Here is a 24,926-nt window from a genome sequence, read left to right on the forward strand (position 1 = left end):
ATTTTGGGTTAACAAAAAGAAATCTCATGTTTACATGCCAAGCATCAGAAGCACTAGAAAGCCACCCACTCTGCAAGATGTGCCCCAGAATCTGGCCTCTTTCACAGACTGAGGTTAGGAAGGAATGGGTAACAAGAAGGCTGAAACCAGTTGATGTCTGTGCTGTGTCTCACTGGGTGCCTCAATACTGGTATCTAATTAAGGCAGAAACTTGACAGCAGGAACCAACCTTAGATCCAAACCCGAAGCTAGGGCTGAGCCATTCTTGAACCCGAGCTCAGGGGGTACCAGCCCTTTAATGCTGTGTTGAGCAGCAGCACCAGTGCAGCCAGAGTATCTTCCCAGGCAGCTGAGCACAGGTTTCCCCTCTGCAGCAGAGTCACAACACTGAAATTTCCTCTCTAGAAATAATTTTAAATTATTTCAACCTGTAAAATTTTCTGAAAGTTTCAGACTTCTTTCAGAGCAACACACTGCCTTCCTGCAGAGAAGCAAGCATAAAACCAAAGACAATTGGGTTCTCCTCTCTCAAGTCAATGGACATCCATTTTCTAACACATTTTCCCAGGCAAAAGATTAGTTGTTCCTGTCTCCCAGGTTGTCCTTGAAGGGAGTTACAGATCTGGATGTATCACTGTTTTAGCTTCAGATCTTTTTCCCTTCTGTCCAATGTATATTCGCTGGTACCCCATGGATTTTAAAAGAGTGAGAATGATAATAAGAAGGAAAAGATATGCATGATTTGTAGCTGTTCCTGGCCAACTGTCTGAACATAGGCTGCCAGAACATTTTCTCACAATTGTCTGGCAAAAATTGCTAGCAAATTATAAGGATTACTTGCAGCAGTGTATTTGTTCTGGATTCAATTTTTGCCTTATTTAATTTGAACAGCTATAATAAACCATCTTCAATAAATACAGCTGATCTGCAGAGGATACCTAATTAAAGCAATGGCAGAGCACAGAGCTGCCCCTTGCTCCCATGCCATAGAAAGCAGAGAATGGCATGCAAGCAACAGGGCAGGAGGCAAAAGCAATGGTTTTTGTCCATGCAGGAACTGCTCTGCTGCTCCTGAGAGGACTTCTCAGGGATCTAAACTGAAAGGCAAACGTTTTGAAGTCCTGCGACTGAGAGAAAGTAGTAATAGAATCTGTAAGTGAGATTTAGGTGGGGTAGAAGGGGAAATAATGCAAGATGGGGGTAACACACGATGTTTGTGGTGGTAGCAAATGCATTTAAGGCATTCCTATGTGCTGGTCACCTCCACCCAGGTGTGTACTGCGATTGCCATACTGCATATCGCCACTCATTTGTAATACACTGGGAGCACACAAACCCCATCACTTATCCAGTTAAAAACAAGGTAAAACATCCAGGCTTTTAGTGGTGAGGAACATCTCTCCACTAAAAGCAGGATCATCCATAAGTGCTTCCAAGCAAAATTCATTGAACACTGATAAGCTTTGCACAGTCATCTCACAGCAGTGTGGGAAACAGTTGTGGCAGTGACACTCTCCCACCAAGGCAGGAGGACAAAATCAAGCCTTCTTTTTATCTCAGTTATGGCAAAGGGGCTCGGATCTTGCAAGAACAATTCCAGGGCGGGGAGATGCAGAGTGCACCATTGGCTCCAGTGCCTGCCACAGTCCATGCTACCTTGTTAGGGGACACATAGGGGTAGCTGAGATAATAACACACAGCAGGAAACAGCAGCTGAGATTCTTCATAATAATATCTAGCAGTGCGACTACATGTCACAAGAATTTATTGAAGAGGTTCAAACCCAAACTACACCTAACTTTGATGCAGAAGAAAGCAGCAACATCTTTGGGTGTCCTGCATGAGGATGGAGTATGTTGCCTGATGAAGAAGAGAGCTACGCAAGGTAGATGGAGCCCCACACTTTGTAGAGATGCACTCCCAACACTCGAAATGCACAGGTCCACCCAAGGAGCTTGCTGCTGCACCAAAACCGTGTCCCGTGGTCACTGCTACACATCAGCCGAGCCCCCAAAGCCTGCAGTCAGCTGCACTAGCTTAATCTACCAGACTACCACAGCCAGCCAAGCTGCAAAAGTACTTTACAAGCACTCCAAAATTTCATCTCTACCAAAAAAAAAAAAACAAAACACATGAAGAATTTAGCAGGAGGAGCGTTGATTTGCTAGATTGTCATGGTTTAAACCCAGCCAGACAGCTTGTTCACTCACTCCCAGTGAGTGGTGCCGGGCTGGAAGCACTCAAGGCCCATGTCCCCGCTTCCCCAGGGGCTCTCCCCTTCCCCACTCCCAGAGGGATGGGGAGGAGTAATCGAAATAATACAACTCCCACGGGTTGAGACAAGAACAGTCCAGCAACCAATGTACAACACAGATCACCACCGCTACCACCAACGACAACAATAAGAGAAAATAACAAGGGAAGAGAATACGATACCACCCGCCGAAAAACGAGTCTGACGCAGAAGACCCCCATGTCCTTCCGGGTAACTCCCAGTTACTCCCCCAGGCATGATGTGCTGTGGTATGAAATACCTCTTTGGCTAGCTTGGGTTGGGTGTCCTGTCTCTGCTTCCGCCCGGCTTCCCCTCCTCCCTGGCAGAGCATGAGACTCACAAAGTCCTTGGTCAGGGTAAACATTACTTAGCAACAACTGAAAACATTGGTGTTATCAGTACTGTTCCCAGGCTGAAAGTCAAAACACAGTGCTGCACCAGCTACCAAGAAGGAGAAAAATTGACTGCTACTGCTGAGCCCAGGACATGGATCTACTTTGAAAAGCTTCCTGGATACAGCAACATGAGATATTAATGAGACAGGTCAAAAAGAGCCATAGATGTTAAACCCCCAATGTCCATCAGAGCCCTGGCTTGCTGTTATAGACTTCCCTTTGCCATGTGCTGCCATTTCCACATAGAAAAGACCTTCCTACAGATACCCTCCTCTCCTGAAACTGGAGCATGGCATTATGGCAAGGTATTTCACAAAGACTGACCCATCAGTAAGGAAAACACATGAATATAAGATTTCAACTGAAACGACCTCCAGGGCAGCTACAGCTGCAGCTCCCCAGGTCAGATGACATCATCCAGCAATTTCTATGCTCCAGAAAAGCCAGGGCAAGAACCACCACTTTTAAGGCACTACCAATAAAGCTCATGGTTTTTGGCTAAGAAACGGTTAGGATATAGCTCCATAAATGTTTCATAGTGCCCTTTCGCTGGCTATCATCATGCCATGTAGACATATTTTCTGTGCAGCCCCCAATGAAATCTCTCAACTCTGGCTCTGGAAAGAAATGTCTTTGAAAATATGCTTGGCTAAATGAGAGTCTTTCAGTCTCCTTGGGAAACCACGATCCCTTCACAACATCCAATGAGGCCATTTAATCCGTTACAATAATGTATCCCGTTCTCTCCTGTCCAACCCGAAGTCTCTAATGAGGTTTGCAGAAGAAAACCCACATCTCCCAATCCACAGATGGAAGAAAATAATGAACCTGGTCTTCTTTAGGTTACATCATATGTCAGACCTTAATTGGTGCACTTCAAAGCAAAGCAGGAGTATTTGGAAACACTGCCCTCCAGATCAAATGTTCAGCCTTAAACTGCCAGGCTAAAGCACTAACCTCTGCTTGATCTCCCCTCCCTGCATCTCTCAGGGATACTTGAATGCTGCTGTTTGCTTTCAGCTCTCTGTATTAAAGGAACTGAAAGGAGGAGCCAAGCAAGAGAACAGACACAGCAGAAAAAGAGCATTGCTTATAGAAACGCTGAGGCTCCATAACACACACAAAACTCACCCTAAAAGATGAACAAAGCTACGCTGCCCCACTTTCCAATGCAAAGCAATTGCATTATTCAGAGGCCAAACACAGACACATCTTTGTTCTGCCAGATCAGCATTCACTAAGCATAGGGAGCAACATTTCCTGAGGGCAAGAGGTTTGATGAACTGCGGGAGGATGCTCAGACAGGTCTCAGACCACCCTGAACCTCTAACAATGATAAATGCAGACAGCAGGAAGGCTCGATTGATGGCTCAGGCTGGAAATCCAGGCGTGAGGCAGACTGACAGGTGGTTTCCAATGCAAAAGCTCTGATCTAGCCTGCTCCTCTACATCTGACCCCTCTGAGCAAGGTCCAGCAGAAAACAGACATCAGCGTTGACCCAAAGGCAGATACTCCTGCACAGACAGCACTTGTAGGAAGATTAGGAAGATGACCCCTTATGTCAGCATCACTATCTGATTTTTTGATGGGCTGAAGTATTGGCTAATAAGAAAGTGTGAAGGTGTGAAAAAACTGTGCATTTAAGTATCAGACTGTCTTTGAGGTTCAAATCCATTTATCTTCAATGCAGAAATGTCCAGAAACCTTGAAGGTTACAGCAGTTATTGACTTTTACCATGGGTTTTGCTTAATTTCACTTAGCAGCTGAATTTTTGAGGGATAGAGGAGAAAGACTTGGCAGCCAAATGAAGGGAAGATGCTGGGCAGAGAGGGCAGCCAGGAGGTGCCATTACAGCCCCGGAATGGACCAACATGTAAATAGCTTTGCAGTCACAAGGCAGCAAGTACCCTGGGCTGGAGAGCATGCCTGAAGGAGGCCTTAATATCAAGTGATGCTGATTTTTTCATTTTTCCTTTAAGTCTGTCTTGATATTCTAGCTGCAGATTTTACACAAAAGGGCAAGGACACTGGTGTTGTCCACCAGCACTGCCACAATTTGTACTTTCAATAATGAGGAAAGGGCATTCTACACGACAGCAGTCAGGCACCTGCACTATTAGGTATCAAATGAAGTGTCAGCAAGCCAGTTGCTTGGAAAGCCATGCACTCTGCTTTAATAGATCAACTTTCCAAGCTGTGGATTCCCAGTGCTATTGCCAGCACACCACCATGTGCAGGTCACACTCAGAGCAGTAGTGACTTCATTGCCCACTGTCCATGCATGCTTTCATGATACCTGCTATTTGGGTAGCCTGTTCTCTCAACAGAGAAAAGCTTTAGAAACAGGACAAGAACAACAGTTTTAGAGAGTGATAAGCCATAAATTGCTGCTGCGCAGACATAGGTAGGATATGGACATTTCTGTTGCGGAAATTAAAGCTCATCTGCTGGCCACACCATTGGCTTGAATTCATGCGGGATTTTGTGGGCAGGATCCAAACCTTGCCCAGCTCAAACCTCCTCTAGCTTAAAGTATAAAAATACTCTATGATTCTAATATTCATTTTCTAATAAAAAGTGACATGAGAAGAAAAAAGTCCTAAAAACACTCAGCTCTTTCCTTCTGCTGCACACAGGTGCACCAGATACTTTCATGTATTTGTTGAAAGGGAAAAGCAGCCCTGAAAGGGCACAAGCAGCTGAGAAATGCCTTTTCAAGCCTGTCAGTCAGTGGTGGAAATGAAATCCTAAGTTCAAAGTGTCGAAGGATGAACAGAAGCACTGGATACATCTAATGACAGCCTATAGAGAATGGCCAGCAATCACCTGTAGAAAATTTCTACACTATCTCAGAATTCATCATCAGGTTGATAGGCTTGTTTATTATTTTGGGAACTGCATGTTCCCATTTAAACATATGTCATCTTTTCAAAACCATGTACTGTGAACTTTGCAAGGACTTGGAAGGATAAGTGAATATGCAACAGAGAGCTAAGAGATGACACAGGAGTCCCAATAACTGAAAAACAAATTCAAACTTCCTCCTTGTAAATAAAGGTTATTACACAGTTTTACAAGGTGCATTTTGATTGTCACGTGAAATCTAAATGCAAATCTTCATTTATTTATGAAACAGAAAGACATTCAGACTGGTCATCTGGGCATGGAAAAACCTATCAGATTTATCTGTACTTAAAAAACCTGATTCACCACTGCATTTTTCCACCTGATTCATCACTGCATTTTTCCACATGGCTGCTAATAGTGCTTTTGTTATACAAGAGTTAAAATATTTTAACTTACAACTGATGATTCAATTTGGACACACCAGTGGGCTATGAATAGCTCAAGGTTTTCCTTGTGCGTGAGGAGCAGTAGCCATGCAGGAGGTAATTACTTTGCTCTGCAAGATAAGTGGTTTTGGTGAGTGGTAGCCCATTTCAGCAAGGACTGCAAGGCTCCTGGGAGCTCACAGTAAAACTGTAATTCCAAAATGCATGCGGAGCTGTGGAAGGAAGAGTTGTATGTACAGCAGGAGGCTTATTAGGTGCTTGGGGACTTTTATTCTGAGATACATAGATATAGATGACAGAGACAGAGTTAGAGAGATGGAGGTATCATGGTCCTTACCTATCATCTTTTTAAGATCTGATAAAAACACCCAAAGTTACAACGTCTTCGTTTTTCTTCCTTGATGCCTCCAGTACAATATTATTGGAGTCCCAGCTGCTACCTACCATTCAAGTCCTGTGCAAGTGAATTTTCCAAAAGGGCCTAAATTGATGAATGAAGGTGGGGAGATAAATACTTGGAGTCTTAAACCACCTTACGGACAATTACCATGCCAAATTCCAATCAAGTCATTTTCTAAAAATGTTTCAGTAAATTAACAAGGTAATTAATAATGGATGCCTGCTCTTTCTAAATTCAGAACAATTCCAAAATGGAAGATTTTTGCCCAGCAATCAGATGCCATTACGAAAAAAAAAAAGGATGGGCCCAGGCAGGATGAGCAAGCTGAACAGTGACAGGCTCTTGGGTTTCCAAAGTAAAGAATGGACTAAGGTACAACCATCATTACAGGCAGGAAACCAATCAAACAGTACATATGTTTAGCACACGTCATGCTAGCAGTGCTGTGCTCAGACCATAATCCCAATTTCCTGATTCAAAAATGTCTCCTCTAACCTGCAGACAAGGAGTGTGCAGGGACATAAAGCATTGAAAGTGAACATTAAAAATGGGGTATTTGGACCACTTGCTCATCAGTGATAGTTTTTAATTTCCCTCTCTCCTGGCCAGAACTAAAGACACATTTTCACCCTTTTTTCACCCAGGTTTCCTTATTAATGACTCAAGCTCAGCAAGGGGCATTCTTGGAGTGAAACAGGCAAAAGGAAACATTTGCACAGTGATCTGGGTCCCAATGCTGTGAATTTGAGCTCTAATCACAAGCACAACAAACACCCATTTCTTCCTGTTCTAGGCTCACTAGAGGTGATCAGAATCATTTCTCCAAGTGGAGGCTGGAAATGGTGGGTGAGGCATTGAGAATTATTACTATTAAAAATTCTGCAAATTTCCCAGATCCCTGAAGTCTTGAAAGCAGAGAAACAGTCTCTGCTTACAAATGAGACACTGAGGACAGGCACACAGCCCTTAGGAAGACTCGAAATTGCTGTGCATTTCATCCACAGCTCTTTTGGAGATCCACCACACCAAGACTCATTCAGCCCTTTCCCTCTGCTGAAAGCCCAGGGCTTTCCCTGCTCTCCCACAACCATCCCTTAAGCAAGAAACTTGATCCATGAAGAAACCTCAAGCCCCAGTCTCTTCATTTGCATATTGGTGATTAACAAGACTGCTTTCTACTTAGGTGACACTTATGCCATGCCTCAGTTCTTTAACGTATCAGGCTGGGACTGTGAGATGTGCCTGAGGCTTTTTGTTTACTTGGTTTTCTTTTTCTCCTTTTTCCAGCACATAAAGAGACAGTGGTGGCAAGGGCCACAAAGCCATCAGTCAGAGCAGTGCCAATAGTTTTTACCTAAGAAGCAGGTCTTGCTCTGCTCAGAAGGGCACAACCCTGCTGCCAGCTAACCAGGCTCCTCAGCCAGTTTGTTATGATGCTGATGTCCAAAGATATTTATGTTTTCCCCTTGTCAGAAGCTCTGTATATGCCCCCAGCATTTGTAGTGCAATTTGCTATAAGGCTTCCAGCACTGGGATATGCAAACCTTTACTTCCAATGAATAACAGCATAAATCACCTTTAATAAGCTATTAAATGACTTACAGATATCTGTGTGCAGCTATTTAAAGGGCAAGCCATACTGGGATAGGAATGGGCTAACTCCATTGCTCTTGGTGGCTCTTAACCAAGAAGCCCTTTCCAACCACTTTCATGCATTCATTCTTTCTTTTTTTCTTTACCAGCTCTGCTACATCCTTCTACAGGCTTTCAGCTGATCTTCCAGATCAACTAAGAACTGACACCTCCTCTCACCATTTGCACTCCAGATCTCTATGTTAAATTTATAAATGAAATTTGTTTAATTCATGCTTGTACTTCATTGTGTTTAATTTTTGATAACAGCAGAAGCTATCCAAGGCAGCATGTGTTTAACAGCTTCATTCCCATCTACACCTCTCTAGATATGATACATTCAAGGGAGAAGGACAATGGTTAGGGCCAGCTCTTGGAGCAGAGGTCACAAGGACAGTGGCAATTGGAATGTGCCAAGTTGGCCAAACCACAATGCTAACTTCCCTGATCACTGTCAAGTGAAATACTGCACCACTGGCAGCTACTCCTTCTATTTTCTCTAGGCACTTTATAACCATATGCCAAGATTTTTTCTGGCACATCTTCCTTTGCATCTTTCCTATTCCATGGCAGAGATCCAGGGGAACCCACCTAACCCCCAGTACCCAGCAAGCCAGCCCCATGGATAGGCCAGACCAATGGCCATTTCCATGAACAAGATCTGATAACTGCATCAAAAACCATACAGCTAAACCACAGTAGTACAGCTGGATGCACTTCACAGTTAGTTACACTCAAGACATGGCAGTTGAGTGGTAGCAGTGACTGGAGATTTCAAGATAATAAAACTCCAATTTTCAGGAAGCAACTTTTTTTGCAATGAATCGTTAGCAATTAGGCTGCTCTGTCAAAATTATACAGTCTTAATCTTTCAAAGGGGATCCTGGGCTATTTAACTTATAATTGATTAACAGCTTTCTAATGAGATTATTAAAGTACACTGTAGATAACTCAGATGAGTGACAGCTCTGCTTCATCAGCCTAAAACAAGATAACTCCATTTCCCTACAATATGTCAAAGAAAATATTGTTTACTGGGACTGGGAGGGTTACAAGACAGGTGGATTATTAGCAGAGAAAGGAAAAACACTCTTACACAGGAGAAAAAGATTATTTTGAATGAGTAACAACCATGCCCCTGCAAAGCATGACTAAACGTAGTTGAATTATTCACTGTCAGAAGGTTACACTTCTTCATTTTTTCAGATCATTTGCCAGTTTATCCAGGTATCTCCAACGTGCTCACCATTCCAAGGTGTGCTATCCAAACCATTTGCTGAGTTTACCATATAGATAGTTGTAAATCCAGCTGCTTGATATTATCAATGGGGAAAAAGGCTGGGGACTTAAATCACATTAGAGACAGAATCTCATTTTTCTGGGCCAGGAGACCAGGACACCTTTGAACAAGAAAGGGCTGTTTCATTAGCAATGTCTTAGTATGTAGGCACTGAATCAAATCACCTTAATGCAAGTACCTGAACATGGCAGGGATAATGATGTGGTTTAGCATCTTGCACCAAGAATATCCAGTTTTACATGAATTAACAATTTATGCTGAGGAGCTTTGGAAAGAAGGGGATGAGGGAGAATTCACACGATCAGGCTCCATAGCTACTATGCCAGAGCCAGCCATGTTGCTTTAACACTGTAAGTACCATTTTTACCAGGCTGGAGGGAAAAATAGAATAAAATTTTTAAAATCAAGATGCTGATTTATGACCTCTTGAAGGTAGGAAGCTGGACATTAAATAAGACAATGCCTTAAGCTTAAAATCTCTCCTCTCTCTTACATGACCCTTTAATCACCTGATCTCTGCATGGCAGAAGTTATATGAGATGTTCTGGTTAAACTAGACAGCAAGAGCTGAAGTTTTATTCAGATTTCCCCCTGCTATTTCTGTAGGGCTCCTACACAGGTCTGTAAGAGCCAAGGAGAGCAAGAGCTGCCAGTTCTGGGTAAAGCTGCCAGCACTCCCTGCCCTGGGAGCTCTCTCCCCCATATGCCACCATCACACAGCACCATAGAATGACTCGCCTCAGCTGGTCAATTAAGAAAGCAAAGTGCCTGCCAGGCAAGAACCTCTGCACATGGGCAGAGAGCACAAGCGTGTTAGAGTAAAATGTTTTGGGAAGCCTTGAGCCTGTCTTCCCAACAGCCTGCCCAGGGCTCAACACCCCTTCCTGGGATTCCAAAGAAAACCTAACAGTGTCGGATTTTCACTGCACAGCACACAGGCCACCCGCGGGGAAGCATGAAAGCAGCAGGCTGATGCTTCCACTGCTCCTCAGAGCTGCACCAGGTAAAGCCATGAAAAGACTGAATTTCAACAAATCAATAAATTAAAGGCCAGGATGCCAAAGAGAAAACTGTGAAAAAGAGGTCCCTGGTGATATTAAATATAAGGATATTACCTCTAGCTCTGGAAACCTCTGGGCCACAGTTTGCAGGGAGGATGTACCAAGGGAAATATTCCTGCCTGTTTCCTGCAGCAGTTGCTGTGAGCTGCAGGGGCCTGGAGGGGCAGCTGTGGGAAGCCATGACCCCAAAAGGCTGCAAAGGAATATACTGAGCTAATTATGAAAGGTAGCAAACTCAAGAGTTCAGCAAATATGAATGGCTGGAGCTGGCCATCACAGCTAGTAGAGGTTGTCTCAACAAAAAAAGCAGCATCTAAATAAATGTGGGGAAAATCACTGCAGGACATACAGTCCTTCAGAAGACAGACCCGAGATCACAGAGACAACCCTACTCAGTGGGACTGGAAAGCAGCCACCATGAGATTGACATGCTGGGCCACCTCACCTTGCAGGAGCCAACACAGGGATAGAACTGCCACTGAACCAGACTGCTTTGTGACAGCCTTCCATCCACATCAGAAAAAGGAAAAAGCATCGTCCTGTTTGCCTGGCAGCGTTAGTCTCATGGAGAGCACTGCACTGTGTTATCCAAACAATGCAGTTGTAGGTCACATGCAGTGCAAGCAATGAAAGTGGAAGCGGAGGTGAGAGAACTTTTTCTTCATAGACCATTTGGCCATCATTAACAGCACCAGCTGTGCCTCGCTGCAGTGCCTATCCAGGCTTAAAATGAAGCAGGACAAATTTCAGTAGAGCAACTGGTGCCAGCAGCCTGGCCAGAGCTGGGGGGCACTTATCCCGCCTATTCAGCAATGGTGGTCTCCTCATCTCCCTGCAAGCCTAGTGCTCAGACCTTCTGCACCCTGGCAGTGACAGCTCTCACCCTTAAGCAGTTCAAATTCCTGCCCAGCAACATCTTTGACAATGAACCACCAATTTAAGTACCAGACACTGGAGTAGGGCTTGTCCTGCTGGTGCCTATTCATCTCACCCAAGCTGGTTATGTGTTGTGACTAGTCAGCTCGTCACCTTTACACCCAATGCATTAACAGTTAATGGCTGGCAGATACATCACTGACAATCCACATGCATTTTAACATTTTGTGACCTAATCAAGAAGAACTCCGGTTGCTCTGAATAGAATAAAGATGTTCAAACAGCGTCCAGGGGAATATCTTCAAAGGGGCGAACATCTTTACATATCTGCACAGCACGTCCAACCAAAGTGACCACTCATCCACGAGCAATGCTCCCCATGAGCATTACATTATGGGGTACCTGACTCCCAGGAGGGTACATCTGCATGGACAGCAGCTCCATGGAGAGGCTTTGGGTGCCCAGTGTGGCTGATGGACACCTCAAGGTTAGATCTGGGGTATTAATCTCTGCTGCTTTGCTCAACTCCAGACTCCCTCTGGTTGAATAAGCTGGACAAGAAAAGGCTTTTCAGTGTCACACTGTACCTGAGCCACTCATGGTCTTCCTGTCCACATGCAGGAGAGCAGTCCTGCTTGTTATCCGTATGGATTGCTTGCTCGAGCCTTACAAAGGGAGGAACATTCAGGGAGAAGACAATGGAGGAGCTGGGCAGGTTTTTCCCAGGTTGAGGGGCAGAGGTAAGAACAACAGATTTGCTCTTGCTGATGGAAGGAACTTATTTGACCTTTACCTGTTATTCATGTTAAAACACTGAAGGAATGTTTGGTCGTTATTAATAACAGACTACAAGGTTGCAAAACCAGGATGTTTGGATGGGTTTCAATAACAGCAAGGGAACTGGTCAGTAAACGTCACCTGCTTTCCAAAGGGACATCTGTCTTCTCAGAAACCCATCACCAGAGCAGATCAAGCAGATCCACAGGCTCATCATTTCCCAATTATCACCCACACCACAAAAAAAAACAGATTCATGTCTTGCCACTGTCACCTACGAAATACACCAAGAGAGCTGTCACTGTGGGGAGAGCTGCACTGAAGTTTAACCCCCACAACCTTGTGATGTGGTAAAACTACCAAAATGACAGCTTTGTCCTCCTGGATGGGTTGAAAAGACATGTCTGCCTGTTCCTGACAGGCAGCAGCACCTTCCTTCCCACTGCAGTGAGTGGGAAATACCAGAGCTCCAAGAGCAACTTCTGAGGTGCTCTACTCGCCCACCTTAGAAAAACCTGAATATTGGCACAACAGCCAAGACAAGATTTTGTACTTTGAGTTCCAATTCCTCAGCCCCATTGCAGCTATTCTAAACCTAATTGGAATAAAAACAAAAACACAGAATCATTTGGCATAACTCAAAAAGCAGTCATTGAAAATAACTACATCAAGACCACCATGTTAAAGTGCATCTTTTCAAGCTTTTCTCAGGAGAGTATCATTTGTTATTGAAAAGGAAAAAAAAATCACTACTTTTGATTTCAGATGCCCTACACAGTGACTGGCCTGGAAACTGGAAAGAAGGTCTGGCAGGAGGGAGGCTAAACAGGGTCTTAGCAAGGAGCAGTTTCATAGGTCAAAGCTTGGAGTGGGGTTTTCAACTTCAAAGTGAGGTGGGAATAGCTAAGCACAGATTTTAGCCCAATATCTACAAACAGCAAAGACACTGACAATTGTACTCCAAACCCCCCACCAGAGAGCAAGTGGCAGGTTAACACTTCATTACAAGCTGGCAACCCCAGCACTCAGCTCCATGTGGACAGGCACAACAGCCAGCAGAAAGCAGAGGCAGCATCTAATATTTCATCAAACAAAACCTCCTGGTCTCCAATTATGCAACAATTAAGTGCCCAGGAGGCTGTGAAATATGACAGTCTATGTGTCAAGAGCAGAAATTCATTTTCTTCTGTAAGCAGCACTTGGGAGTGTTCTCTCCCCATCGCCAGCATTCCCCTTCCACCACACAACTGCTTACATCCAAGCAACAAATTTCAGCGTCTTATAACTGAGTCAGTTGTTAGAATCGAATGCCCACGTTAACAGGGCATTTACTGCTTACATGGCAGCCAGCTCACAGCAGTCTTCACTGTCTTTCCTAGGGGCAGTGATCCCATGTGTCTGTAAGCTCCTGCAGAAATCAGGTAAATCCCTTTGAAATCTGCCAGGGAAAAAACAAACTCTCCCCTGTGCTCCTTTGCTCCCACATGTCCCTCTGCAAACACACACAGTTTTAATACATATTTCATTTTCTTCTTGTACAACAGGGACTAGCTAGAGACTAGCTCTTGGGATTTTAGCTAGGTGCTAAAATTAAATTGCTTTTCAGGATGGAGAGAGATCCTGGGATTGGACCCATTGCCTCTTTTTCCCATAACTGTTACCTCACAGAAAAGCAGCTCCTTTCAGGATCCCAAGTCATATAACCTCCACATTACTCCCCACCTAAGGGAAAGACTAGACTCAGCAAAGTTATTCAGCTTTCTACAGGCACATACTGTGAAAACACAGATCAATACATGTTGCTCCTCAATGCATGTATCCAGTCCTTCAGGAGCCAAACTACTAATATTCACAGATTAGGTTCATTTTGCAAAGCTATTCCAAGAGGTGGATTGTCACTTATCACTTAGTTGTGATTTATTTTTATGCCCTTTTTTTGTGAAATTGCCCCAAATCTGGTGAATCTCACTGTGCTGACTTGAACACTAGTATCACATCTGCTCTAAGAATATCTCAGACAAAGAAATAATAAATGTTTTCTGATGCTTAGACCCTACCAACATCAGGCCCAGTAAGCTGAAAGACATTTAAATAGTTAGAGGTCACTATCAGGAAAAACAGTAATAGTGACAAAAGTTCAATCAAGAAATATGAAATAGGAATATACAGACTTACCATTTTTGTCAGCTCTTCTGAAAATCTAGAATTGAAAGAGAGAGAGAAACACTTTTATTACATTGTTTGAGAGGGTGAAGGCTTTAGCACTGGGACCATGTTCAATCCCACACACAGGGCAGGACAACACACTCCAGCCCCTTCAGCCAATTCAGTTGTTTTACTGAGCTCACCCTTCCCAGGTTACAGGCTATCACCCCCAGACCCACATGATGGACAGCCACTCCTGGAGTAGAGTATTGACATGGTTGCCTTTGGAATAACTGGTAGAAAATGGGTTAGCTAGCAAAATAAACACAAAATACTTCCAGCAGTTCCACCATCTCCTACCTCTCTTGCAGAAGAAAGACAAAAACATGGACCCAGCACATGAAAAATACCCATTTAAAAAAATGTAACAGCTGTGCAGCATGCCCAGCCAATTTCTCTAGCATCAATAATATCTCTTAAAGCAGGTTTCACAGTTCTGCACTTCTAAAACTATTTACAATATTCTTTTTAAAAAAAGCACATTTCCTCTGTGGGAAAAAGATTGTATTTGGACTTAAAACTACAGTGTGGAGGAGCAGCCCACAGAGAGGAATCACATAGCCCTTTCAGAAGAAAAAAGAATTGCAGTAATGTGTAGTATGGCTGAATTTGTGAGGGAAAAACAGCAGAAACAACTGCTATGTCTTTGACTAGTCTCATTTTAGAAATAGACACCTGACAATGCAATTAATAGCAAAAGGCTTGTGCAAAGGTTGCAATCTTATAGGTTCCTGCAAAAAATAGCTGCTGGCACAGGTTTGGCCATAAATTACAAAAAAATTAACATGCTCAAACTGGGCAGAAAAGGAAAACGTTGTCATCATTTCTTCAGACCTGACCTTATTAATTTGATCAAAAACAGAGATTTTGACTGTACAAAGACATTTCCCTGCAGAGGGAAAAAAAGCACCATCAGGACGGATCACAGTCAGCCCTAAAATGGAATCTCTTCTTTTCTGGGTCATAAAATCATTTTAAAAAGAGAAAAACATCAGGAGAGAAACTGCTGCACAAAAAAGGAATCCCAAGAGACAAACTGAATTGCAGAATATTCTATTTAAGGGAACATACCTTAGTTAAGGAAGAATAATCATTCTTTTGCCCAAAGTTCCTCCTTAGCTGCACAGGGAAAAGTCAAAGGTGGACTTTCTGGAGTACTTCAGCAGAGGAAAACACCTTCTGGTGAAGCCAGATCTAAATGGTGGGAGCCACCAAGTCCCAGCTTCAAGAGAGGGTCATAACCCTACAAGGATTACAGCTTATGACCTCCCCAAAACTCCTTACTTCTTGGACTGACCTTTATTTTTTTTAGATTAATTAGAAGCTTTGAGGGAAAATCCTACCATCCTTATGGACTTCACTGAGGTTAAATATGGGGTTTGAAGAGCCAGACAGTCACAGCTTGTTTATGGGAAGAAAGAATAAAGCCAGGCAAGACAACCAGGAACCCCAGCAGGCCCCCAGGCTTTGGCACACGTCAGTCAGCCATGCACAACACGCACTGCCCAGAGTACGAAATACTTGTTTTTTTCTGGCTTAGACACTCCAACTCCTCACACTTGCACTAGCATCTCCAGATGAGGCACTTTTCTTTCTAGATGCTGTTTATTTCTGGATTTGTTTCATCACCACATACTCGCATTACTATTCCCACTGCTTTGAAATAAAGACATTACATCAAGTCCAATGCAGAAGCAGCAAAGTCTATTGTAAGAAGAATGGGAAGGCAAAAACAATAAGTAAAACATAGCTTAAAGTGGGAAAAATATGCAGTGCTCTGCTCTGTGGAGCCACCAACCTTGCCATGAACAGTAGAAGCAAGGGGAAAAAAAAAAAAAAAAGAAAAAAGATAAAAATGTTCATCTTCACTAAGAGAACCTTTCAGGGCTTTAGATCCCCCAGATACTCCTAGAAAGTATGATTATTTGTAAACAAGCACATTGACAGAAGATCACATCAGCTGTGTTACCTACTAAGGTTTATTCTACAGGACTAAGCTGTTTAGTTTTTATTGCTAATGAGCAAGTTTTATTCTTCCAGCTTAACTGAACCACCTAAAATCTGCACACACACAAAAATATTCAAAACAGGACACCTGGAGGGAAAGCAGTTTAAGATAAAGACGTCTGTCATCACAGGCAGGCAGTACATGAAGGTATGAGCACTGGAATGAGCATCAGGAGGCTGATAAAGACAGAATATACTCTGTGATAGCTTGGTAATGCTGCCAGAAACACTGCTTCTGTGAAGACCCAGGATTCATGCTCTGTTTCAGCAAACAAAGAGTGCCCTCCCACACACACCTGAAGATGCTCTCTGTTCCTGTCTTGAATTAGTTGTTCCACTGTGGGAAGGGTGTGATGTGCTTTCAGTAAGGGAAAGATCTGGTGATGGAAGGGAAAATGCAGCCCCTCATGCCTCTCCTATGGCCCAGCAAGGCAAGGCCCCGATGGCAGCTCAGTGCCAGGTTCCAAGGGTGTTCAGGGGAAGGAATGCTCTAACCAGTTCCAGGAAGAAGGAAATATAAGCAGGTATGCTGTGTCATCTCCAACATATACACTGCAAAGCCAGTCATCCCTGCAGTCACTCTCTGCAGGCCTGCAGTAACTCCATCACTGCTATTCTCACTCAGCAGTGAAGTTGCTTAGACTTAGCCAAGGCAGCAGCTCTGGAGGTCAGCAAGAGTGGAGGCTATGAAATATTGGTAGAGAAACATCCTGTCCTGCTACACCCTTGGCAGCAATTGGCTTCACATGCCTCCACACCAGACAAGGACCATCCCCAACATGGAACAGGAGCTGGCAGCACCTCACAGCCTGACCAGGGATGCTCTTTCCACCCCATCACCCACAGTTCTCCAAACATCAGGGCTTTCAGATGGTAAATGAGAAATAATCCAGTCCAAAAAGTACTAGAGGAACCATCTCCCGCATGAGCTACATTCTAAACCTATTAAGCAAGGCTACTGAAGCACAAGCTAAATTGCATGGTGAGCCCACAGGATGCCCACAATATGGGCCAGATTAACTTATTTTATAGGCTTTACACAGAAATGTAGTTTGCTCTCTGCAGCATACTTATTCCATTTACTTTGTTTAGATGACTATAAACTGTTTTATTTAAAGTGAGGAACATCTGTCAAGATTTCCAGTGACTTTTAAAATACACATTTTTGCTGTACTCTCAAAGGGCTACTACAGATGTTGGCTGGCAAAAGTAAGCAATTCAAAACACTAGTGGTTAATAATGAACTTAAAAAAAAACCAATGCTTTCAATTTAAACATTCAGTTCTGCCTTTTCAAAGCTCCTGGATGAGAATGTGCAACACTAGAGGCTGCTTAATGGAGGTTTTCTTAGGAATTTTATTAAATTCACAGAAGCACTCCACTAACCAGCCCAAGATTTATTACAGGCTTTGTAGAGTTTATCGTCCCTTCAGCAGGTTAACATGATGTTGATTTAAAATAGACTGCAGCTGAGCTAGAATTTTGTTTTCCATTATAATCTTGGTGCAGAATTGAGGACAAACAAAATCTTAAGTCTCCTGAGTGAGGAAAGCCTAATGGATGAGAAAGCATCCAGATACCAGATATACCTAAAACCCCAATTAGTCTGTTCACGATGTCCCTACATGCCTGTTCTTCCTTTCTGTTCCTCTCCCTACAAGCCTCAACACCTCAGGTGGAGCTGAGACAAGGTTTTGTATCAGGTATAGCCTTTACCTCTCTAGCTCGAGGTACTGGTAGGAATATATCCTACAGCCTCTCTATGTTGCTCTTTCAAGTAATAATCCAAGAATGTAATGACCTGAATCTTTTCCACTTTGGACAACATCTTTTGGCATCATCAGGCTAGCGAGCTTTGCCCATGCAAGGGGAAAGTTTTGATTTGGGTGTTTCAGAAATATGCCATTGGGGTGCAAATATTGTTCTTTGCGGAGCAGCTTCCCTGCCAAAGCAAGGCTGCTACAGACCTCCAGGTCTCCTGGCTCTTTCTGCCGCTCCAAGAGAAGGGCAGTTAACACCATGTCTTAGCCTCTCTTTACCTTGTACCTTTCTCCTTAGACTTTACCTGGCTGTTCTAAATAAAAGTTGCGTGAGACAGGCAAGAGTTGCATTTGCTGTTACCACCTACACAGCACTAGAAGTTACTTTTCCATTAACATTGTCCCTGGATCCAGCTCCATTTCAAGCATCCACTTACAAAGACCTGAAGAGCAGAAAAGAAAGGCTGGACTCTTCTGTGCCATTATGTACCTTGCCATGAGCAATCCCTGAATGCACAACGCACAGCCCTGCTCTGCCCCTGTTTTGCAGCCATGCCCTGCTGGCATGGCTCAAGAGGATGATTTCAAACCATGGATTTCACATAAGAGTAATGAAGGAGGAGGAAGATAGCCTTCCCTATTCACTTGGAGAAGTGAGAAGGTAAATAAGGATACAAGAAGAGGAGGGAATCAACATTAAAAACAATCCAAAAAAGCAGAAAAACAGCCACCAACCAACACACAAAAAAACACAGAATAATAAACATCAAAGCAGAAAAGAAGGAATTTTGTTGCTGCAGTAGCTTTGCAGCACTGGAAATTGTGTTATTCACAAAGCAGTTGGAAAACTCTGCCAATTCTTGGGTCTACATTTGGAAATGCACTCTTGGCACAAGCCAAATTCTCTGTATCTTCTATCCAAACACCTCAGTCAGTCCCATGGGGTTGAAGAAGTGTAAATCAGATCTGGCAGGTAAGCAGGTATGCAACAGCAGCCATTAGCAAGAGAGATGGATTTGAAATGATCTTTCTGACCCTATTGAAGAAGGAAACAGGCAGATAAGGGTCAAAATTAGTTTTCAGGAAAAGACAGTGCAGATCAAACAAAAAGCTTCATCTGACCTGAAATGAATAGCACTGCTTTCTTCAGGAACATTTAAAATAACGCCAAAAAGCAATGCATTTAGTCACCATCAGCAAAGCTAGAGAGGAGGCAGGGATGCCAGTACCCCTTGGAGTACACAGTCCTGCCACAGGGATGCTCACTCATATCCAAGGCTGACCCTTATATTTTAGATGACAAGTAGGAGATGAGTGCTTCCAACAGGCTCTCCCTGGTGTAAACCAGATGGGGCATCTTTGCCTGCAACCACTGTGACTGACGAGGTCTTAACATGCACTGGAGTTCACACTCCTAACAACAATGTAGATTTTTGATAGTAACATGAAGGCAGGAAAAGATGAACAAGTACATAAGTCAGCACTGAAGTACTCCCACTGAGACAGAGCAATGCCTATCCAGACATTTCTCAGTCCTTAGGAACCATCCACTTCAGTTCTGTACTGCATGTGGACTCACTCGTACTCAGCAAACATGATCTGATATAGGCTTACCCACACACCCACTATACTGTCCTTTCATAAGTCTTGTGATGTGTGAGGATTTGTTCTGGACTAGAAATGCCACTATCACCACACATGGATTTGAGCAGCAACGTGACAGTTTCAGCTTCCTTTTAATAAAGAGGTTTTGTCCTTGTGGGTTTAGAGCAAAGCTCAGGGCATCTTCAAGCAGTCCAGAAGGCAGAAAGAGAACATAGCGTTACTACTCACATATTTAGCTATGGATAGACAGTAGTTATCTACAGCAGATTACATATGCTGCCAAGCCTGAGCTTTTGGCTCTGGCAGATGGAGTAGCTGTGCGCAATCCAGACCTCAGGAGCAAACACACAGAGGCAGACACCTGAGGGTGAGCACAGGATGGGTACAGACCATTTGCTTAACCCCTTAGGCTAGTTTGCCTAACATTAAATGCAAAGTGATGTTTTCCAGGTTCCTAGATTGACACATCACCTCCACTTGATCTGCTACCACCACTGAAAAGCATCAGTCACCCCTCAGTTTTAGTCATTGCATATTTTAGGCAATGCATAGGACTTAAATATCTTCTTCATTAGTTTGCTACCAGGGTTTAGTTAATCTACACTTTTAGCTTTTCCTTTTTTTTTTGCTGAACTCATAAACATTATTCAACCTTTTAAAATCTTTTACCTGAAAAGACACAGGCAAAATGAAAGAAAAATACTGAAACCAGCCCAAAGCTAAGATTCACCCTCCAACAGGGTTGCCAGGTTGATGACAAAAGGTATATAGCTCCCTTGTTGTATTTTGTTCTTCCCCCACCCTCAGTTTTGCCCCACACCAACACAGTTCTGTTTCTTTGGCAGAAAGGGCACAGGAAACTTTGTACTGACCCACCAGCCACCCTCACAATACGGAGGACTCAGAACAAGCACACTGAGGATGGCTGAGTCAAAAGAAAGCCGGAACAGAAAAGGACGAAAAAGGGACTAAAGTACCATTAGCGTCAGAGCCATCTACTACATAGTTTAATACCAAGCTTAACCCTCCTTTCCCAGCCCCCAGTGAACTGTCTATATAGCACAACGGCTCATGCAAATGTGGTAGTTAAATATAAAATTTCACAGGTCTTTCATTTCATCCCCACCTACCGAGTCGCACTGCTGCATGGCTGGGACTCACTGCTTCCCCTGGACATCCACGTAATGCAGGAACGTGAATGAGTTAATTGGAAAACATGTTCTCATCTCTTGAGGATTCAGTGGGATGCCTTTTTACATTCCTGATAATGAATAAAAATTAACCCAAATGTGTGTTCCTCTGCTTAAATGCTTCATATGGGGTGGGAGGATGGGGGGGGGGGGAAGGGGGTGTCTCGCAGTGCACTTGAAGAGCCTGTTACAGTGAAGCCACAACTTCAGTTGATGTTCTTATTGTAACTGGAGAAAAGGAGAGAAGGAAATTCTAAGGGAAGAGGAAAAAAATATCCCAAACCCTCAGGCTTTACATTTCCAGCATCCATTTCTACTTTCAGCAGGTGAGAAAGGGCTTCCAGCCCCATTGTGAAAGGGAAAATGGATCAGGACTTGCATGCCCAGCTCCATTGTATTTCCCACTGGTTAAGGCATTCTGAAAGTTCATGGTTCATTTTCTCAGCTCAAACCTCAAAGTGGTGAAAAAAAATAATTCATTTAATGATTGTAAGGTAAGATACCATTTAGTGGAAAAGCAGCCTTAACTCAGGAACCTGTTGTATAAATTTAACGTTGCTTCCCAATTGCATTCATGCTCTGAAGCCCATATTCCGTATTGTTGTAAAATTTCAGTAATTTCAGGGCAGGTAAAAGAAGAAGAAAAAGACCCCCAAATCTAACAGCAAACCCAAACAAGTTATCTTAAAAGACATAGAGGTATTAGTTGCATTTGTCCTTTCCATTGCCCCATGAAACAGCATTTCCTACAGCCTGCAGCTGCCTACCTGCCAGCCCATTTCACTGGGCAGGACCATCCTTAAGAGCTCTGATCTCCAAGCTGCTTTTGAGAGCTCAATAGACACAGTCGTGTTGGTTCATTCAGGAACCAAAATGCCTATGAGACCGGGGTGCCCAGAGATGTAGTGAGTTTTGGGTTCACTACACCAGCCCTCACCAATGCTTACAGGGGATGTGGTAGAAGATTAGCAAATTATTTAGAAAACTCTTAAGTCTTGCCTGGAAATGCTATTACTGCCTGACTATGAGGGGGCTGGAGGAGATCCTTTACTACAGCCAGTGCCTCAGTAGTTTTTATTTTTGCATTGACTACATTTTTATTTTTAAAGCTAGGAGATAGCAAAGGTGAGGATCTATGTGTTTAATTACTAAACGCTGCAGAAAGACTGTGTAATTACACCGTTTGCACTCCGATTGATTCTACCCCATTTTCCCAATTAATTTACGTGCAAACAGCCTCGTTAGCTTCCTCATCAGGAAGTCTATAAATACTGCACCCGAGGCACTAAGCACGCCTCTGCCTGCCCCCCAAACCTCGGCAACCGACCCCAGGGGTCCCACGCAGTCCCCCGCATCCAGGACCATGCTGCCCAGCTCCTGCTGCACAGACCCTCACTGCTACAGCCCTTCTGGGACTGATGCCCAGGACCTGAAGTGGATGCTGGACCCACGTGCACCCTTATACCCAGCTAACTTGGGACAACCCATGGTGCAAGCCTGGGGAGTCTGCAGGACCTGGAGTCCTGCATCCCTATCTAGTCAAGCTAATACCAGGATTAAGGACCCACAGTTCATCCCCGTCTCAGCTGATCCATGGGATGCAGGACCTGGGGTGCACCCCATACCCAGCTGGTCCAAAGGGTGCAGGATCCTGGCAAGGAGATAATGAACACAGGTCGCATTCCCATGCTCAGCCAGTCAAAACAAAATGCAGGACCTGGGCTGCACCCTTATGCCCAGCCACTTTGGGGGTGCAGGACACAGAAAAGGGGCTACAGGATCCTAGACGGCATCCCCATTCCCAGCCGGTCCGGGAGATGCATGACCAGGCTGCATCTTATTCCCAGCTGTCGACTGTGTGCAGGGCAAAGGAGTGCAGCACCCAGACTGCACCTCATGTGCTCAGGCAGTACAGGGGGTGCAGGATCCAGACAAGTGGATCTTGCACCCACCATGCCCAGCCAGCTAGGGGCACACGATCTGGAAAGGGGCTGCTGTATCTGCGCATCCCTACACCCAGCCAGCCCAGGAGATAGAGGACCTGGGCTGCACCCCATCCCCAACTGGCGGGGGCTGCAGGATCCGAGGAATAACCCTGATGCCAAGCCGATCGGGGGGTGCAGGATCCTGCACCGAGGGTGCAGGAGCAGCGGTGCACCCCAAGTGCCCAGGCAGCGCGTGAAGGAGCAAGGCAAGCAATTACAGGAGCCGGGGTACAGCCTCTTTCCGGTCTGGGAGATGGCTGGACCCGAACGCAGCCCGGGATGCAGAACCCAGGAAATAATACCTATCCCGAGCGGGAGGCGGGACCTGGGCAGGGGGATGTGGGACCCGGGCTGCACACCTATGCCGAGCCGGCCGGGAGTTGCAGGACCCGGGGTGCACCTCGTCCCCAGCCGGGCGGGGATGTGCAGGACACGGGGTAGAACCCCACTCCCGAGCAGGGGCGGGACGCGGGGTGCGGAACGCGGGTGGCACTCACATCGAGGATGACGGAGGTGCCCTTCCTCTGCGCGGCGGCGGCTCCCGAGGTGAGCAGCTCCCGCTCCGCGACGGTCTTGTCGCTCATCCTGGCTACCACCCAGCGCAGGATCCCGTCCAGCCCGCGAAGCGCTGGCGGAGGCTTGCGCAACAGCCTCTGCACGCTGGCCCGGCAGTACCGCGCTGCCTGCTCGCACATTGCTCAGCCCGGCCTCATGCCGGAGACGGGGACTCCCTCCCACCCACCCCCCCGCCTTTCTCCCCCTCTTCCTCCTCCCCCACCGCCGGGCATCGGGCAGGGGCGGGCCCGAAGAGCAAGGAGGGAATTTTGGGGTGGGGGTAGGTCACCCCGGAGTAGTCCCGGTGCGTGCCCGTTCTCCAAAGCATGCCTGTAGGCATTTTCTATCCAAAAAGGAGTATTCCTATTGTATGCCCTTTCCCCTCTGCAGCCTCCTTTACCCCTACAGCAGATTTTAGCAGCTCTTTGTAAAGTGGAGCGGAGTACAGATTTCTTGCTGATAAATCAAACTTGACCCTGGCCCTTTAATCCAACTCCAGAAAGTCTCTGCACAACGAATAGCCAGCGATTCCAGCTGGGGTGTTGCAGCATTCATGGCTACAGAGCTAACCACAGTGCTCAGCTGGACAAAAACTTGTAACCCTGTAATTCTATATTATGAGGATGTTCCTTTGGGATACTCCCCTGATCACATACACAGGCGAAGACCTAGACTTGCAGTAGGGGCAATGAGTCTTTTGGCCAAAAAGGCACTAAATAATTTCATCTCTCCCTGCACACTTGAGGAGACACTCCCAGTTTGAGGTCATACCCAGAAATGCACCAAAGAACTCGGACTCAGACCCTCTCAGGGGATTCTCAGACCACTGCTGAGCCACAGGCTCTGAATGGCCTCTCCCCTCACCTATGGCAGCAAGACCCTCTTGCAGGCAGCTCTAGGGGACTTCATGCCCCTCTAAGGGTCACATTCCCAGATTTGAACATCTCTGATATAGGAGCAGGCAAGCCCAGTCTCCCCATGCAAGCCTTACCCAGGAGCACTATGCCTCATCTCCAAATGAGGGAGAGCATGATCACTCCAAAAGGCCTGATCAGCTACTGCTTTAAAAGAAAAAACAACAATAAATTCTTCAAAGCACCAGAGCCCAGACCCCCCAGCAAAGCCTACCTGAAGGTATTATTTAGCCCCTTCTAACTACCCATGTTTGTTCAGGTAAATCAGGGTGAAATTCTTGTGTTTGAGGTGACTTGCAGGGGAACGTGCATTTTCCTCTCAGCTACTGCTCAAAGAAAAGTGAGTGGGAGCCTAGTTCTGTCTGCTGGAGTACATGGCTAATGGCTGAAGGCTCCTGAAAGACTTTTAAATACCTGGGTCTCTGTGCCCCAGCTATTTAGAAGCCACAGCCTCAGCTATTTAAAAGAAATAAACCAGGATGCCTGTTGGCTGAGTCCCTCTTTCACCAGGCTCTTGCCTTCCAGGGTTTCCCTCTTCTCCAGCAATATAAAATTAATGGGGGAAAACGGAGGAAATTCAGGGTATTGGTTCACAGAAGCTGTTTGGAGCACTTTAACAGCTCTGTGCTCCTTTATGGGAATGCTCAGGGCACACTGGTGTACAACCCAGCCAACGCTCAACCCCCACTTACAT

The 24,926-nt window shown here is 45.0% G+C and overlaps 2 protein-coding genes across 4 annotated transcripts in view; one reads left to right on the plus strand and one right to left on the minus strand.

Moving 5' to 3' along the window:
• HSDL1 (hydroxysteroid dehydrogenase like 1) overlaps window positions 1-24,926 on the plus strand; it is a 157,294-nt gene that overhangs the window by 100,355 nt on the left and 32,013 nt on the right. The gene's annotated exons all lie outside the window — the stretch shown is intronic.
• The window catches only part of NECAB2 (N-terminal EF-hand calcium binding protein 2), a 102,485-nt gene that overhangs the window by 61,124 nt on the left and 16,435 nt on the right, over window positions 1-24,926 (minus strand). The window contains exons 1-2 of one of the 3 annotated variants that reach the window (XM_061468981.1): window positions 23,261-23,491; window positions 14,187-14,211 (exon numbers count right to left, since the gene is read on the minus strand). In XM_061468981.1, coding sequence (XP_061324965.1) covers window positions 14,187-14,211; window positions 23,261-23,458 — 223 coding nt within the window. In that variant the 5' untranslated portion in view covers window positions 23,459-23,491. Of the gene's footprint in view, window positions 1-14,186; window positions 14,212-23,260; window positions 23,492-24,926 lie in introns of those variants that run through there. The other 2 variants (XM_061468982.1, XM_061468983.1) reach the window with 2 other exon arrangements.

The sequence above is a fragment of the Pezoporus flaviventris genome, unplaced genomic scaffold (assembly GCF_033815535.1).
Source record: "Pezoporus flaviventris isolate CSIRO_AGI_PZ_B2104156 unplaced genomic scaffold, CSIRO_AGI_Pfla_v1 ptg000054l, whole genome shotgun sequence".
In the NCBI taxonomy this organism is placed as follows: domain Eukaryota; kingdom Metazoa; phylum Chordata; class Aves; order Psittaciformes; family Psittacidae; genus Pezoporus; species Pezoporus flaviventris.